This window comes from Schistocerca cancellata, chromosome 10, assembly GCF_023864275.1.
Source record: "Schistocerca cancellata isolate TAMUIC-IGC-003103 chromosome 10, iqSchCanc2.1, whole genome shotgun sequence".
Classification (NCBI taxonomy): domain Eukaryota; kingdom Metazoa; phylum Arthropoda; class Insecta; order Orthoptera; family Acrididae; genus Schistocerca; species Schistocerca cancellata.
In genome coordinates this window covers 96,298,466-96,316,787 of record NC_064635.1, presented here as the reverse complement: position 1 = coordinate 96,316,787, position 18,322 = coordinate 96,298,466, and the positions used below count along the sequence as shown (strand labels likewise).

At 39.4% G+C, this 18,322-nt stretch overlaps 1 protein-coding gene across 1 annotated transcript in view; it reads left to right on the top strand.

Annotated features, from left to right (window-relative positions):
* Positions 1–17,301, top strand: part of LOC126106162 (trichohyalin-like) — an 81,363-nt gene extending 64,062 nt beyond the window's left edge. Inside the window, exons 2-3 of the mRNA XM_049912402.1 lie at positions 9,362–9,398; positions 17,201–17,301. Of these exons, the coding sequence (XP_049768359.1) occupies positions 9,362–9,398; positions 17,201–17,301 (138 nt within the window). The remainder of the gene's footprint in view (positions 1–9,361; positions 9,399–17,200) is intronic.
* Positions 17,302–18,322: the final 1,021 nt, after the last annotated feature.

Sequence of the window (18,322 nt, the reverse complement as noted above, 5' to 3'; positions counted from 1 at the left end):
TTCATGTTTGGCAGCGTGTTCAGCTACAGGGTGGTCCACTTGTTTTTGCCCACAGTTTGTCGGTGGCTGTTCATCAAGGCAGGCCTACCTTGAAAACCAGTCATGTGATTTAGAAGCTAAGCTGCAACCACTGTGCTGCATTCTATGTAGGGATGATAACCAACGAGCTGTCTGTCCACATGAACGGCCACCGACAAACTGTGGCCAAAGAACAAGTGGACCATCCTGCAGCTCAACATGCTGCCAAACATGATTTCCGTCATCTCAATGACTGCTTCACAGTCTGTGCCATATGAATGCTTCCCACCAACACCAGCTTTTCTGAATTGCACAAGTAGGAACTTTCCGTGCAGTACATCCTACGTTCCCATAACTCTCCTGGCCTCAACCTTCATTAGTCACTGTCCTCACCCAACCAGCCCCCTCCCTGTTCTCATTCCAGCACTACATAGCCATCATTTCACCACCACACCCAGTCTTTTAAATAATTTTTATTTTTATTCCTTTCCTATCCCCTACTTACCTCCTCCACCCTCTGCACCTTCTTTCCTGCCCTCCGTCTAAACTGCAATACTTCACTGTCTGCCAGTCCCATCATACTATCCGTGCCCCTCCCCACCCCAGCCTCCTCCTTAGCCCCACCCAGTCACCACTCCCATCACGCGCTGGTGCTGCTGCTCACAGTGTAGTTTCAGCTCTCTGAGACTGCAGATGTGTGTGCAAGTTGCACTTGAGTGAGTGTGTGTGTGTGTGTGCGTGTGTGTGTGTGTGTGCGTGTGCGTGTGCGTGTGCGTGTGCGTGTGCGTGTGCGTGTGCGTGTGCGTGTGCGTGTGCGTGTGCGTGTGCGTGTGCGTGTGCGTGTGCGTGTGCGTGTGCGTGTGCGTGTGCGTGTGCGTGTGCGTGTGCGTGTGCGTGTGCGTGTGCGTGTGCGTGTGCGTGTGCGTGTGCGTGTGCGTGTGCGTGTGCGTGTGCGTGTGCGTGTGCGTGTGCGTGTGCGTGTGCGTGTGCGTGTGCGTGTGCGTGTGCGTGTGCGTGTGCGTGTGCGTGTGCGTGTGCGTGTGCGTGTGCGTGTGCGTGTGCGTGTGCGTGTGCGTGTGCGTGTGCGTGTGCGTGTGCGTGTGCGTGTGCGTGTGCGTGTGCGTGTGCGTGTGCGTGTGCGTGTGCGTGTGCGTGTGCGTGTGCGTGTGCGTGTGCGTGTGCGTGTGCGTGTGCGTGTGCGTGTGCGTGTGCGTGTGCGTGTGCGTGTGCGTGTGCGTGTGCGTGTGCGTGTGCGTGTGCGTGTGCGTGTGCGTGTGCGTGTGCGTGTGCGTGTGCGTGTGCGTGTGCGTGTGCGTGTGCGTGTGCGTGTGCGTGTGCGTGTGCGTGTGCGTGTGCGTGTGCGTGTGCGTGTGCGTGTGCGTGTGCGTGTGCGTGTGCGTGTGCGTGTGCGTGTGCGTGTGCGGGTGCGGGTGCGGGTGCGGGTGCGGGTGCGGGTGCGGGTGCGGGTGCGGGTGCGGGTGCGGGTGCGGGTGCGGGTGCGGGTGCGGGTGCGTGTGCGTGTGCGTGTGCGGGTGCGTGTGCGGGTGCGTGTGCGGGTGCGTGTGCGGGTGCGGGTGCGGGTGCGTGTGCGGGTGCGGGTGCGGGTGCGGGTGCGGGTGCGGGTGCGGGTGCGGGTGCGGGTGCGCGTGCTGTTCATTGTCTTTCACTGTAACATGCACTAAAAAGTTATTAGATTTTTCCATTCCTTCTAAAAATAATTTAGGAAATCCTTTTGCAAGCTACAGATGCTGTCTTTTAGTGCAAAAGCCAGTACTGAAAGTACATGGTCTGGGATGCTAAGTCCAAACAAATTAACACATTAAATTTCACCATCCTGATGCGGCAGGCAAACTACACTGTCCAAGCAGTGGAATTTCCTGTCCATTGTAGGTAGTGAGGTGCTTGCTAGATTTAGGAGGGCAGGGTGAGCCTATCTGTTCGTATGTGGCATGATAAAACAAAGTTACTTAGGTACCTGTGTTCAACTGAAAGTTCACACAATGGCCAGCAATTCGCAATGAGACAAATATTTCGTTAGAACATCATTGTGCAGCACTAGGGTGAGGAGGAAGTGTAACTTTAATTTTACTTTTGTCAGAACGTGTTGTAGGCTTAGAAAACAGAGCATTCACTGCATTTTCATCAGCCTGTATTTTCTGGGAGCAGGCAAAATTGGAGCTATTGTGCCATTGCAAACAAACTGCTGGGACAAGGTCTTTTCTTCCACATGTGTAACATGTTGTGTTACATGATGGTCATTCCTGTCTTTTATGGCAAGTGAAACATCTAGGGCAAGACTGTACTAAATTCACAGGCCTGTTTAAATGTCTACATGGCTGTCCACATGGCTATGTACACGCTCGTTGTTGTGGCGGCTTGGGTTGGTTGCGAGCAAGGGACGACTCAACCTGACAAATCGGGGCCTGGTCAAACTTACTGGCTGCTATGACACCCAAATGTACCTCTAAGTACTTTAGGATCTGTTCCCATATTCTGCTGTCTGGGACACTGAATGTCAAGGCATTGTGGATCATTAAATCAATGTAAAAGTTGTCACAACTGCACTTAAATTTACTTCTCCCCGTTATGCCAATTAAATCTGTGTATCTATGGCAGTAGGTCTGTTCTGGCTTTTTTTTTTTTGCAAGTGAAAGAACTGATATCTAGCTGCAGCTACTTTGTCTTGGTGATCATAATGTTGAGTTAATGCAGCAATTACTTTGTCATAGCTGAGTTTGCCAGGAGACATGGTGGGGAATAGTTTTTGTATTAACCTTAACATTGGGGACACTGCAATTAAAACAAAGTATTGTAATTTTACAGTACTTTGAACATGGTGAACTTGACAGTATGCTTGGAACTGAGTGAGGTATTCGAGCCACTCCTCTTCTGTGTCATTAAATTGCCAGATCATCGGTATGCTGCTCGGCAGCAAATGTCAAGCTGGTCGGTTGTTCGGTAGTGCAGCTGACGCAGCTTGTGCAGCCAGAAGAAATTGTACCATCATCATCAGTAGGGTATCAATTTGTTGGTTCTGAAACTGAAAAGCTTGTATTAGATCCATTACATTAGCTGTCTGTGGTTGAGGTGTGGTGGCAGGGGATGGATAAGTTCACAGATACAGCAAAAAGCAAGCAAAGCCTCTGAAAAGAGAAATTTGATTAGTTCTGCCGTTCCCCTCCTACAATACATGCAAGAACACAAGAAAAAATTAGCAATGAGGAACACAATCACCCATGCAAGGTAAAACTCAAGAGAAGAAAGCAAACTCTTTGGCCAAGTCGACTAGCTTCATTTGTTACTGAATTATTCTCGTCACTGTTGTGTCCTTGTCGCCACTGTAGAGCCTCATACCATGGAAGCAATGGAGAGGAAGTGGCTATGTGTGGCTAGTATCCTCTTTCTACATCACAATTGCATACATGGATTAACTCAGTCCTTTATTTTCTGGAACAGATAGCCACTACTTAAATTGAAAAGTCCACGTGTTGTGGTACAAGCTCTCAAAATGTACTCCACGTTAGCCTCACTGAAAGTGAAGTACAAGTCCCACTATAAACACTACTCTGGTCACTATATCTGATCCTAGCCCAAGCCCACTATGTGAATGAATGACAGAAACCAAACAGGATTGTGAGTTAATTACTGAGGCACTCCAGCCAACTGCAGTGTTCTAAATACTTTCTGTAGAGAGGGCCTTGGTGGCGTGTTGCTTGCAAGTTCATCTCTGGCCTCTTGTGATAGGCATGCATGATCCACCACCTACTGTCGATCTTTGTGCTATATCTTTGCCAACCAGACTGCTGGTGACAGCTTCCACCAGCACACTTGGCCTGTCCATGTGGCTAGTCTTTCCAAGGCCATCTTGGAGTGGAGTACCTCTGGTATGTGTCAGGAGCCAGGTGATGTATATCTTCTCACTGCACTCTGCTTTTGGAGGCTCCTGGTTGCTTCCTACATGGGGCGCCTTGCTTGCCTGTTTTGCTCTGTCTCCCTTCCTCGTCTTTGTCTCTTATTTAGATGCTTCGACATAAGTAGATCTTGAGGTTTTCTTCACCTGGTTTTTGTGTTGTAGGCATTCACTGATCTACAGTCATATAGCCTTGTCTGTCTGAGGCAGAGGGACTGATGACCTAGTAGATTGGTCCCTTTAAGCATCCAACCAACCAATATTAAGTATATCTGTGGAATGAGGAATAGTACCTCACCTCATTAAAATTTAAATAATTAAAAAACTTTTGGGTTAAATTTGAAATTAGTTCTTGATGCAGATAAATATACTTAAAACTAATTATTGGCATTTTTGTTGCAAATATTCCATTTAAAAAATGTTGCATTAAAAATGTATTATAGAAATGCACCAGGGGATCTATGATAAAAGTGAACATTGAAATGGGTTCCACTTACAGCAAAGTTGTAGGCAACTCTCTAGTTTTCCTCATATTCTTTTCAACATTGAGTTAATTTCTTTGTCACATTGTTATATATGAATAATATGTATTTGTATCTTATATATTAGAATGGAATTGATTTGCTAATACAATCAGTAATAATAATGACTTCTCCATGCTGCAGATAATTTTATTACGATCTGTATGGTATAGTATAATTTACTGTTGAATTGCAATATATGCTGATTTTTGGAAATATGATTATTATGCACATCTTTTGAGACTTTCTGATGGTTTCAAAACATGTTTCTGTGTTAACAGATTCAGTCTCATGGCAAGCATGTGAGAAATGATGTTGGGGAACCAGCACATGTCTCTTGGACAGCTTCAGATTCAGCTTGGCCACCGTGGAGAGGCTACCAAGAAGCACGATGGTATCAAAATATTGCACATTCGCATATCAAGAATGTATCCAGGCCATTGTGTTTGTAATGCATATACTTAAAGCTGGAAAGTACTATGACTTTGACTACATCAATGCCAGGTATAGAGCAATGAAATACTGTAATTCCTCTGATTTGACAAAATAAGGATAGAGGTGAACTTTATTTGAATAAATATATGCTGCACAGTACATGTTTCACTGAATCATGACAAATCTGAGGCATAGGGATATTTGGGTTGTATTGGTAGTGTGTTTATTAATATTTTGCTGAAGAAAGGTGTAGCCACTCCATTCCAACTGACTTCTTTCAGGTATTAATGAGGAAGACAGCCAACAGTTCATAAGTGAATTACAGTTACCAGTAGCTGCTCAATTTTAGTTACATAGCAGAACAGTAGTTTCTTTCTGACCCTTTGTCAACCACCTGCTATGACTGGTAGCCATATATGACATCGTACTCTTCTTTCTCAGTATTGTTAATTTGTATCTTTTTCAACTAGTATATATAGTATGAATTGCATTTATGTAAGGGATATTATGATCACTTTCGCGTATACGGTTTTCCTTATTACATAATGTCCTTCAGTCAGGACTATCATTTCCCAATCCTGTTGCCTTCAAATTAGAGTTCTTGTTACCACATTGGCTGTTTCCAAATATCTGGTTCTCTTCTTAAGCTTTTCTTCTCTTCTTGAGCAGAGAAGTATGTTTATAGTATTGTCAGTATATTTGGTATGAACTTCAATTATTAACCAGTTTTTTGATATAATATGTTCAGGACTTGCTGGTTTCTTTGTCACAATTTTCATTTAATAAATTATTATTAACACTACAGTGTTTCTCTGTTTCTGTTTTTCTCAGACTTAATGTTAATTAAGAAATAATGTCTATGTGGTGACATTAAGAAGACAGATTTACTATATTTATTCTTTCTTTAAATTGTGTTATGGATTTTACAGGAAATTTTTGATTGCAGAAATAATATTCAAGGATTGCACTGTTGCTAGTAGTTACTAAATGAGAGCTTGAACTTGTTAACAGGAAAGACAGTGTCCTTCGCCTGTGAAATTACCTGCTGGAGCTTCTTGCAGCTTGCTATCTTCAGTTGGAGCTTTCTCTCTAGTAGCAGTAAAACTTCCAAGTGGTGCTGGATATAATTGACTCCACAGAAGAATTCTAGGTGAATAATAGAGCATAGAAAATACAGCAATTTGTGTCCTGTGGATGGAAAGGAGTTGGCAGTTCTTTTGCTGCTGTGTGCTTAACACAGGGAAAGGGTCAAATATCCTTAGCAGTGATGTGCAGGAAACTGAAACTTCAATTCAGCAGCAACAGAAACATCTTTCTGTGTAGCTGGCCAGCAGCAGTGCAAAATGAGAACTTGTTAGCTTTTAGATCGTGGTTTTATTTCATCCAATGTAAGAGTGGTAAGGATTGAATGAAACAAGAATTTATACAGAATATAACCCAGGGCTCTGTGTTAATGCTTCTTGCAGAATGAAATTGACTTATGCTAACTGTTGTTGCTTCCCATTTTTCAGAAATTCTGTTCTTCTTTGTCTCTATGTTCTAGACTCCACCCTTACACCAGAGTCTTTTGTTGCTTTGCTAATTCTCATTTGCTCCAACCCTTTTATGCCATCTAACAGTTGAAGGAGCCCATGGTTCTGAAAACTAGCAAGATTTTTTTTATTTTCACTGCTGGCGTTCCCGCTGTTTAGTAAACAGGTACTTTGTTATTATCTATTTAATTACTGATAGTTTTTATTAAAGTATGCACATTCATGTGCCAGAACATAATTTCATAGAACAAGAGGTCAAGAATTGTAGCTGTATAGCAGTCAGTAGCTTCTTGCACTTAGAAGTTTGTGAACTGTTTTAATTACTGCAGTTTGTTTAAAGTCATTATAATTTCTAAGTTGATGCATTAATCTCATGTTATTGGGCTTCATATTGACATGCTTATAGCTCTGTCTGAGAAAACACTTAATGGTCAGTTCCAAACCATACTGCATATGGGCAGCTGCTATCACAGTCCATGTAGAAACTGCAGAAAGGTACCTCTTACTAAAGTGGCCAAATATTTGGTGTCATGTCGTATGCTATGGGTCCACATCTTGTCTTGAAATTGTGCAATACTTTAAATTTGATCTAAACTATAACCATGGAAGTAGTATTGTAATAAGTAGTGATGGCTCAAAATACCAGAACATGGGCCATGTGCATCTACTATTACAGTATGTAAAAAAGTGGCACTACTAGTGACAGAAGGGAGTGAATTTCTCCAGAAAAAACGGAGGAGCCATCTATTCACAACTATCCCTTAAACTTATGCCAATACAATCTGTTACATATTTCACACTAGAAAAAAAAGATAATTAACAAAAGGGAAAACAAAATCTGAAATAAGATGAAGGGAAGGTCTCTAATTTTGAGAAGCAGTGAATTACAAAATGATTCTATTTTAAGGAGGATTTAAGTTTCTAATTTGATGAGAGCCTCAAGACACTGCTCATGAGGTTGAAAACTGATTCTGTTTCCTAGTGTCAACCCCTCTCATATATCTAAAGTATTTGATCACTGGCTAGCTCTTCTGACAATTATGATAGTACATATATTTAGGTGTTAGTGCTTGTAGTTGTGTGATGAGAGCAATACATTAAATTTAAGAATACAGATTTTTCCTACATATTTGGTTGGTGCCTCAAGCTGCTTTTAATTTCTCCAGCCATTTTCAAAAGTTGGGCAGTGGGTTGTTCAATTATTAAACTGGACACAAGTTTTTTTTTCATTTTTTTTTATATCCAAAAGACATGTCATCCCTTCATTACTGCTCTATATCAATTCCAGTTTATAAAAACACAGTTCGTTGTGCAGCATAGCCAAGCATTAAAGCATAATAAGCTACTAGCTTCCACCACTGATGTCCCTCTCTGACCAACTGACAATGCATTTCCCTTTCCTTTGCACACAAAAATGGACACTTTACAGTATGCTGGTAATGCCACAATTATTAGACACTTTCCCCGTTTTGTTTTAATAACTTTAATTCTTGGAATTATATGATTTTTCCATTAGTTGTATTTAGTTTTTATAATAAAGAAGATAACTGAAGACATAAGAATTGCCATTTTTATGACATTAATTAATTTAGCCAAATTCAATTGGTCAATCTTTGAATTGTAGTGTAATAGAGGTCATTTAGAACTATAAATGCAGTTATGTAAAACTGTCTTGGGTTTTGCATGCACTAATAAACATTTAAATGAAGTTATACCTATTCTGTATAAATACAAAAATTGTAGAGAAATTATTTTACAGACACATGGCATTTTTCTGTTTTCTTTTTAAATTGGTTTAATTATGGCGTTGATTATATTTCCTCCCACTGACAGTCATTTGTGTTGGTTTGGGTATCTGATTTGGTCTAAATTTGGAAACATAGTTCCAATGTGAAGAAAATGGTGTTTTTGTGGGTTTGTGTGTTTGTGCGTTTGTGCGTGTGTTTGTGCGTTTGTGCGTGTGTTTGTGCGTTTGTGCATGTGTTTGTGCGTTTGTGCATGTGTTTGTGCATTTGTGCGTGTGTTTGTGCGTTTGTGCGTGTGTTTGTGCGTTTGTGCGTGTGTTTGTGCGTTTGTGCGTGTGTTTGTGCGTTTGTGCGTGTGTTCGTGTGTTTGTGCGCGCGTTTGTGCGCGCGTTTGTGCGCGCGTTTGTGCGTGTGCATCATGCATTGGTCTCTTAAATGCATTTCATCTGGCAGCTCTTTGCCTATAGCCCTATGCTGTGTTTTACAATTATTTTGCAGTAATCTCTGTTTCTGTAGAGGTTTCTGTACAATAATTGTATATGATGGAATTCCCTCTCATTATGAACTGTTGTACAGGGTACATACCTATTCAGCATGTCATCAGCTACTCTTTTAAACTTGGGTAATAGTTTGTCTACACATTCCTGCCCTGCACTGAAAGTTTAAAGTTCCTCATTAAGATAGGACATTACAGATTTCTTATCCAGTTTCTTGATGGTGGGTTAGTAATTGAAAAATCAATGTGCTAAATTTCTCTTGCAACAGTCAACATATGAAAGTTGGGATCCTGTTATCTGGGAAGTATTTACAAATATTGTTCAATTATTTATGTATATATTATATATGGAATCAGAGAATGAATTTAGAAATTATGACAATCGCACAGGCACATAAGCACTCCTTATTCACACATCGAACTTGTGATGTAATGAATTCAGACAATTAAAATTGAAATATTTTGTGGTTCTTCACTTGGATCATTATGCAGTTTTCATCAATCTCACTTTTATAAAATTTCACATGTATGTACTTGCCACAGCACCTGATTCCTAATCTCCATCACTATTTTAGTTTAGCAACTTCTTGACATTAAAATGAGCATGTGCAGTGAGAAGACAACCACTGCCACATATCAAGATGTTTGATTTACACTCAAATTCTGTTGATGTAAAGTTATTCAGCTTCTTAATATTTTTGCAGATGCCGCAGAAGTTGAGGATGGAGGAGCTGTTGGCAGGTGAGATATTTGCTTTCTTCAGTAGCTTAATTACACATTAAAGTTACGACCTTCATATTTTATTATGTGGTACTTTATTTTTCATCTTTTTCTTTGACATTAATATTCCATTGGTGGTGTGCTAAATAATTTTTGTGAAACAGTTTTTCAAAAATCTATACTGTAACTTAACACTGGGTGTTAATTGTGTCATACATAATTCATACTGAAAATTGGTGGTGTTATTGTAACTACAAAAGATTGGTTACAAATGTGCAGTTGCATTGAAAATGTGTACTGTGGTAGATTGTGAGGGAAATGTGGTCAAAGAGAAAAAAGACAAATTTTTAAGTACCAAATTGACATTTAGAAATTTGTCATTGTAATGTTAAGCAAACATTACAAATAGGCATACTACGATAAGTAGTAATGAATTTTGCCACCTGACTGATGTGTGAAATAGCCTGACCCATCTGGGTGCCACAGTTACTCTCAATCCCTCACCTGCCAAGAGTGTTATTGACTACCCGGTGACAACATGCTACTGAGTACAAGGTGGCTGACTTGTTGGTGGCTTCACAACTTGTGTACTGCATTCTCGAGACCCATCTCATACTCCTCTCACCCCCTCTACTCCCATACCAGCTTCCCTAATTTGAAAATTTTGGAGTTCCCCTTAACTTACGTTTCACAATCCTTCCCTCAGTACTAGCCACCCCTACACTGCCCTTTCACATGCCTAGCTCTGTACCTGTACCTGTACCTGTACCTGTACCTGTACCTCTACCTCCTATGTTACACCCTCTGCCATCCCATCCCCTCTATGACATTTGCATTAAATCTGTCCACCACAACTCCTCACGCAGTTGGCCTGCAAGTTTATGACAATTTATCTGATTGGCAGAGGGACAGAACGCAACAAATGTTATTCCAGGCTTAGCCTTTTACTGCTTATTTCCAGATTAACCCTTTCATGGCCAATCGAACATCTTAGGCTGATGCATAACACTGTAGTGTTTCCTACAAGTTAAAAAACTCAGACTATACCTACTGGAGACTTAAATCATCATAAATAATATACTTTGTTTCGCTGTTCACTTCAGTCTGTTGGGATAACTTTCTGGATCCACAACTGTAGAAATCATGTGATTTTGTAACAAAGAGCCATGTTCAAAGTGTATTTTCACCCCAAAGGAAGTATGTCAAGATCATTGAACAGAGAGCAGAGAAGATGAAATCTGAGGGTGCAAGATCAGATGAAAAGGGTGGGTGCAAAATGACTTCTCAATCCAGTTGTTCTATAGTGTTTGTTGCCAGTCTAGCAGAATGCTGGTGACTGTTACTGTGGAATAGCACCACTTCACACAGTCTTCCTGGATGTTTTTCTGGGACTATATCTGCAAGATGTCTGTTGTTGACAATAAATACCAACAGGAAAGTTACACCTCATGCAAGCAACTCGTAGTACACCACATGGTCACCTACATCTACATCTACATGATTACTCTGCAATTCACATTTAAGTGCTTGGCAGAGGGTTCATCCAACCACAATCGTACTATCTCTCTACCATTCCACTCCCGAACAGCGCATGGCAAAAATGAACACCTAAACCTTTCTGTTGGAGCTCTGATTTCTCTTATTTTATTTTGATGATTATTCCTACCTATGTAGATTGGTCTCAACAAAATATTTTCGCATTCAGAAGAGAAAGTTGGTGATTGAAAATTCGTAAATAGATCTCGCCGCAATGAAAAACGTCTTTGTTTTAATGACTTCCATCCCAACTCACATATCATATCTGCTACGCTCTCTCCCCTATTACGTGATAATACAAAATGAGCTGCCCTTTTTTTGCACCTTTTCGATGTCCTCCGTCAATCCCACCTGATAAGGCTTCCACATCCCGCAGCAATATTCTAACACCGGACCTCTGCACAATATCCATAACATTATCTTGTGTGGATGCTCAAAAGTCTATGTGGCACTGATGCTTTGTTTGGACTAAAGCATTCCTTTCCGTTCTTTGTCTTACATTAGCATAAAAACAAAATTTCTAGTCATCAGTAACAATACAGGTTAGAAATGGTCAGTGGTATTCACCCTCTAATGAAGAACAAGCAAGAGGTTAATGTACATACGGCCAACCACTGATTTATATGGTTTGGCATGTGGTACCCGTATGCTTTATTGTTGAACCTTCTCCATTGTATTCAAATGCTGCACAGTGACGGAATGGTCATACTCCATCACATTTTCTGGTTCTTGAGTGCAATGATGTGCATCATCGTGGATTAATGCATTCAGATGATCTTCATCAAATGCTGAAGGTCTTTCTGAAAATGGAGGGTCAATAATGTCAAAACAATCATCCTTTAAATTAGAAAATCTTTCCTTGCCATGCTCTGTCCCATGGCATTATCCCCATACATGGTGAAAACGTTACCATTGAAACCATATATTCATAAACACCACTGTTCTCATTTTGCCCACTTAGCCATTTTAAATTAAAATGTAGCAGTGCTTTGTGTCAACAAAATATTCATAGAATGACAATTTACCTAAAAGAATGTGTCCACATTAAGTGATAACAAGGTAATGTACTTCATAAAAATGGTGGAAAAGACAACTGTATCCTTTGATCCCTAGGCATATGAACTTCTCTTAGATCACATGTAATGCCCCCAACAACACAAAACACAATGATGGGAAAGGCTGACTTAAAGCATACATTGTGTGCTCACTGTTACATTATTGGTATCGGCTGCATAAATAACAATAACACAGTGCACACTGTTCACTTAAGACGTCTCTCTGTTTTTGCTCCCAACATTTAGTGTTCTAATGATGTACCAACATCATAATGCATTGATGATGGGTGGTTTAAATAAAAAATATGTGCAAATGAAATGAGCTTCATGACAAGGCTGAAGATATATCGGTACATAGGACACTGCATAGAACTATATGGAACATTGTAGATGTAACTGTAGATGTGCTCCAAGGAAGTGTGTGGGGCCCTTGATATTGATGTTTTATATTAATGACATCACAGACATTCTTCTTCTTTTTGTTTTTCTGTTTGGGGTATCTAATGACCACATCCTAATTTCAATGCTTCCTCCTTTGTTCTTCTTCCAGGTTTCCTTCGTCTTCACTATCTATCCTTTTTTCTTCCTCAGACCATTCTGACCCTGTCTTCCTCTTCTTCTTCCTGCCTTGGAATGCTTCCATTTGCAACACTTTCTTCTTGAAATCCTATCATTCTGCTGGGTCTTTTTCTTGTATTTCTTTCCAAATCTTTCCTAACTACTTGAATCTGTCCTGTTGTTGACATCTTGTCCCAAAGATGCTCAACAATCTGTTTGGTTAACCTGTTGCTGTTCACTCTGTATAAATCTCCAGCTCTTCTGCAGCATTTCAATTGTTTTTCCTATGCTGCAATATACTTCATTACTTCTTAATATTCATACTCATGGATTTCCTAGCAGTCTGAGTATTTTTCAAATGATTCTTAATTCTAGGACTTGAAGTTTGTATAATTCATAATTCAACATTAAACATTCACTTGCATAGAGCCATTCTGGTTTTACTACTGTGCTGTAGTGCTGTATTTTCAAATTTTTAGACACACACATCTTGTTGTAAATGTTCATGTTTATATCATATGCTTTCTCCATTTTACATACTATTGTCTACAGCAAATATTTTTGAAACCATTGCCTTGAATCTTTCCTCCCAAATATTTAAATTTATAAACCCTCTTTATCTGTTCATTATCTGTTACTAGGATTTCTGGGTCATTATTTTATGTTTGTCCTAAAAAAAAATTTTCTACAGAAACTTTTAAAGCTGCTTTGTTAGGTATTCCTTCTAAGAGGTTGATTTGTATTTCTGAATTTGTTATATTTTTATAAAGAATGGCATAATCATTTGCAAATACTAGACACTGAATTTCAGTATCTCTTTTTCCTGAAGTCTCCAGTCTCATTGTGACAGCTTATGTTCTTTGCCTTTTGTTTCAATTATCTTACTATTTCCTCTAAGATGCAGTTGAGGTGGTGTGGAAACATGTTGTCACCCTGCATTTCACCTGTTATTTTGAGTGCCTTAGGTGTTTCACACCAAAACTTTACTTATGCTTCAGTGTGTGGGTGTTTCACGAATAAGGTTTGCTAGCTTAGTGTAATGCCAAGTTCTCAAGTCACTTTACCCACTGTTTACCTGCCAATCAAATGCTTTTCTAAAACCTGTAAATGTTAAAACTATGTCTTAAAATTCGTATGGACTTGAAGTTGAAATTCTGTTCTGCGCCAGATTCGATCTTTCTAAATCCACTCTGATATTCTCCCAAATGGCTGTCAAGTGTTACTTCTACCTTGTTTAGTAATATTGTTAAAAATATAATACAGCCCACTGGCAACAGATATATACCTGTGCAATTATTTAGATAATGCCTATGACTTTTTTGTGCACAGGATGGATAGGAGCTACTTTCCAGTTTCCCATATTTCTTCAGACATAATCTGAAGGTTAGTTGTCATTTCTGCTTGACACCAGTTATGGTTGAGATGATTTTATTTCTTCTCCACTGGCTTTGTTGTTTTTCAGGTTTTTTTTTGTTTGTTTGTTTGCTGTAGGTGGTAGATCTGCTTCCATGTTTTCATCAAATATCTGGAAATTCTAGCTAACAATTCAGTTATCTACAGTTCAAGAGTTGATCAAAGTACTTTCTTAGTAGTTTACATGTGTGGTTATTGCTTAGACCTATTTTACCATTTTCGTCTCTGATGTAAATACGTTCGATCATGATAGCCCCTTTTGAATAAAACCATGACTGTATGTATGAGAGCATTTTTTCTGCTGTAGTACACAGTGATTCTTTTTTATCACTAATTATGGTACTCGTGTCATCTTCAAATAGTAGAATTTTGGCTGAGCTGTCTGGAGCCTGTATGTCATTGATATAAACTAGAAATAATAATGAGCCCAGAATGCTGCCCTGAGAAACACCTATTTAAATTTGTTTTGGTTCGGATATGGGTTTAAAATTGTGAAGATTCTTGGATGTCCTCAGCTCAACAACTTGTGACCTGTTTTGCAGATAGGATTCAAACCAATTTTTAACGGTACCCCTAATGCATATTGCTTCAAGTTTCCCTAGTAATATTAGATTTTTCACAGTATTGAAGGCTTTGGCTAAATCTAGATTAATTCCAACAACCTGTTTATTTGACTCAAAATTTCTTACTATTTCTGTGCAATATGGCTGTTTCTGTACTGTTATTTATTAGTTTATTTTTTCTAGATATTTTGTAACCCTGATTTTCATAAATTCCTCAAGTATTTTGGAGAAGGATGGGAGGAGAGATATAGGTTGGTAATTTTCTATTTTATGTCTGTCACCATTTTTGTATAGAGATATAACTTTAGAGATTTTAAGTTTATCCGGAAATATCTCTTCACTAAGGGAAAAGTTTGCTATGTGCACTATAGGTTCGACAACACGTGGAGCAATTTCCTTAATTATTGATACAGGTATATCATCCAACCCAGAGGACATTTTGGATTTCAAGCATTTAATGACTTATAGAACTTCATGCTCATCTGTTGTGATTGCCATCATGCTGGTATTTACCATTGGAGTCATCACTATTGGTTGTTGCTCAAATTTACTACTTAAAGTAAGGGGAATATTTACAAAATAATTGTTTGCTTTGTTTGCCATGGCATCTTTTTCTATGGAGATATTTTCATTATTTTTAAGATTGATTTCCTGTTCTTTAGTTTGACCCTAATTTTTTTTTTTTTTTTATTTTTTATTTTTTTATTTTTTTTTTTTTACCTCATCATTCTGGACTTGTTACTAGCCTGCCTTATTAATCTATCATTACTTAATAATTTTGCTTTTGATATTACTTTGCGGTAAGTCTGTTTGTATGTTCTCACATACTCAACAAACTGCTGATCATGACATGTTTTTAACTTTAAACTTAGTAATATCATGGTTTCACTTGACGTTTTAATTCCGGATGTACTCCAGGTCCCTTTGGATCCAGATGATCTGTAACTCAAAAGCTTTTTTGGGAAGCACATTTCAAAGTATGCCGTAAAAGTGGAAGCAAATGTATTGTAAGCATCATTTGTGTTTGTTTGTGCCAAGACCTCTGGCCAAACTGCATTTTTAACATTATTTTTGAACTGATTACAATTTTCAGTAGAGAAAAATCGTTTGTACTCCTTTTTATTTTCCCCTCCTTGGGAGTTGCAGTGAGTTTAAAGGTTAGTACATTATGATCTGATAATCCTATATTCACATTTGTAACTGCAACTTCATGTGTGACTACATTTGAGAAGATGTTATTTATTAGGCTTTCACTGGAATCTGTTGTTCTAGTGGGAGCTGATACGTGGGGAAACAAGTTGAAGCTTTTAGTATGTCTAAAAACTTGTATTTTACTGAACTCTGGACCAATAGATTAATATTAAAGTCACCACAAAGAATTATGGCAGAGTTCTCATTTGAGAAAAATGTCGAGCATTTCTTCCAAATTCTTAAGAGAGACTTCAGTATCTCCTGATGGTGATCTGTAAATTGCTGCAACAAGTACTTTCTTTTCTATGATTAATGGTTTAGCTTCATATCTTAACTTAAATTTAAGCTTGGGATTTAGATAAATGCATACACCACCACCTTTGACATTTTGCCTATAGTACTGACTGGCAAGTTTATAATATGTGTGACCAAAAGGACTTAAACTATATCTGTACATTGTATAAGGCTCAGTCACAACTTCTGTGCATGGCTATGACAGGTGGGGTGGGCAGCCTATCAAGTTAGGCTGTGGTCTCCTGATCTCACATTTTGTGCTCGCTTACTCAGTTGTGCAGGACTCTGACACTTGTCTCACTCCTCTGTCAACACAGCTTCCCTTTCATGTTGTTTGTCTCCTAACACTGCAGTCAGGTGTCATGTGGTGTAACTATTTAATACAATGATGTATTATATTCAGTACCTTATCTTCTATACTTCTTCTCAAACTCTGTTATAATTACTTTAAAATTCAATATTCATGCCTTTGAAGCATCACATTTTTATAAATAACTTACTATGTCACTTTTGACTTAACAAATTATTTATTCCCTTCATCATCACACTCGTGAACTACACTAAAAGATCACCTTCATTCAGTATAAAAGAGACACTCACAATAATTTTGAAGGTTCCTCTTCTGTGTCTCACAACATACATCAGTTGTTGAAACAACTCCTTTGGCAGCCTATTGCTTTATAGGACCGTGTGGTGACCCCACAGAATACTTATTTTCACACATGTAGTTTGGCACCCAAAGCTGCTGCGATAGCTGTACAGTGCTGAAGGTGCATATTGTCCCCTGATGTAAGTCACCACACACAAAATAGAAATAACACTAATGAACAATATCTGTACGTTTATGTTTGACATGTTGTTTTCTATTGCTCTTTTCATAATGTGTACACAACACTTCTTTCAAAATGGCATTCATTGATAAGAAGTCATTGATATGTGCATCTCTCCTCTGGAGTGGTACGTACAAGCACAGTCTGTGAACATGGTGCCCAGTGGACACAGTCCAAAGTTTTTTAAATTTTTTTTCCTATATGCCATGAATGTGGATTTCTTTTCGTAACTATGGCTTCTGAGATTGGTTATAGCCTCAGTACATCATTGTCCATGATAAAATACGCAAATTTACCCTCAATTGCAGCCATAATTTAAGAGCATGTCACTAAAGTGAACATAAAGTACTTGAAAGATGTTTTCTTCTCTGTGTGTACAATAGTATCCAGTGCAGAACCACAGCAGCAGCAGACACCGGAGGCTGGAACCAGTACTGGGCCTGGGGACATACATGCAGCGAAGTCACCTGGTGAGAAAGAGTAAATTTACACGTAATTGCAGCCTTAACTAAAGCAGTACATAAAGTACTTAAAAGACGTTTTACTCTCTGTGTGTACAATAGTAGGCAGTGCAGAACAACAGCAGCTACGGTCACCAGAGGCTTGACCCAGTACTGCAGGTGCAGCGAAGTCACCTGGTGAGTAAGAGTAAGAGCCCTCTGTGGGAGGCTTACATTCCTGCTCTGTACACTAGAGAATCAAATGTATCTGGACACCTATTAGTGGACATTAAGATTTTGTGTTCTCCTTTATGAGGACTTGAACTCTTCTGGGGACACTTTGACATTTCGAAATCTCTGTGGGTGGATGCCAGCCCATTCTTCCTTGATAGCTGATACCAGACAAGGTAGAAATATTGGACACAGGGTATGGAGTGAAAATGCCATTTATAACTAATCCCTAAGACGATCCATTGCTTTCAGGTTGGAACACCGGCAGGCAAGCCTTCTTCAGGAATGCCACTGGTTATAAGCCTTTGCCTAACAATGCTGATCCATGAGAGGTACAAGTGTTGAGCTGATCAAATCGGTCGTTGTCTGTGAACTGTTCCTCTGCTGTGTATAGTACACAATACTGTCAAATATGTACTTACCCTTCTGCATTTATCATATCCTGAAGTACAATAAGGGGAGAACAAGTTAAAGAGGAGAAATTGCATATTGTTACACTGCCTGCTCTGCACTGCATTGTTGGCAGTAGAGGTAATGGCAGATAATGTTCACTTAGTAGTCAACACATCCAAATTCTTCTGTCAGATACCCACAGAGTATAGCACTGTTTGTCACTCCAAATCTCGTTTCCACTCATCCACTCAACAGCAGTCATAGGTTTTTATGCTACTGTCAGTGTGACTTTATGTTGAACAGAAATATGTTGTTTCCAGAAGCTGCTCAGCCATTGTAACCAGTTTTTCTAACTCCCTGCACACAGCCATTTCCTTAGCGGGCTCCTAGCTGCACTTCAAAACTGAAGAGTGACTGCAGCAGCTAACTGCAAGCTGGTTT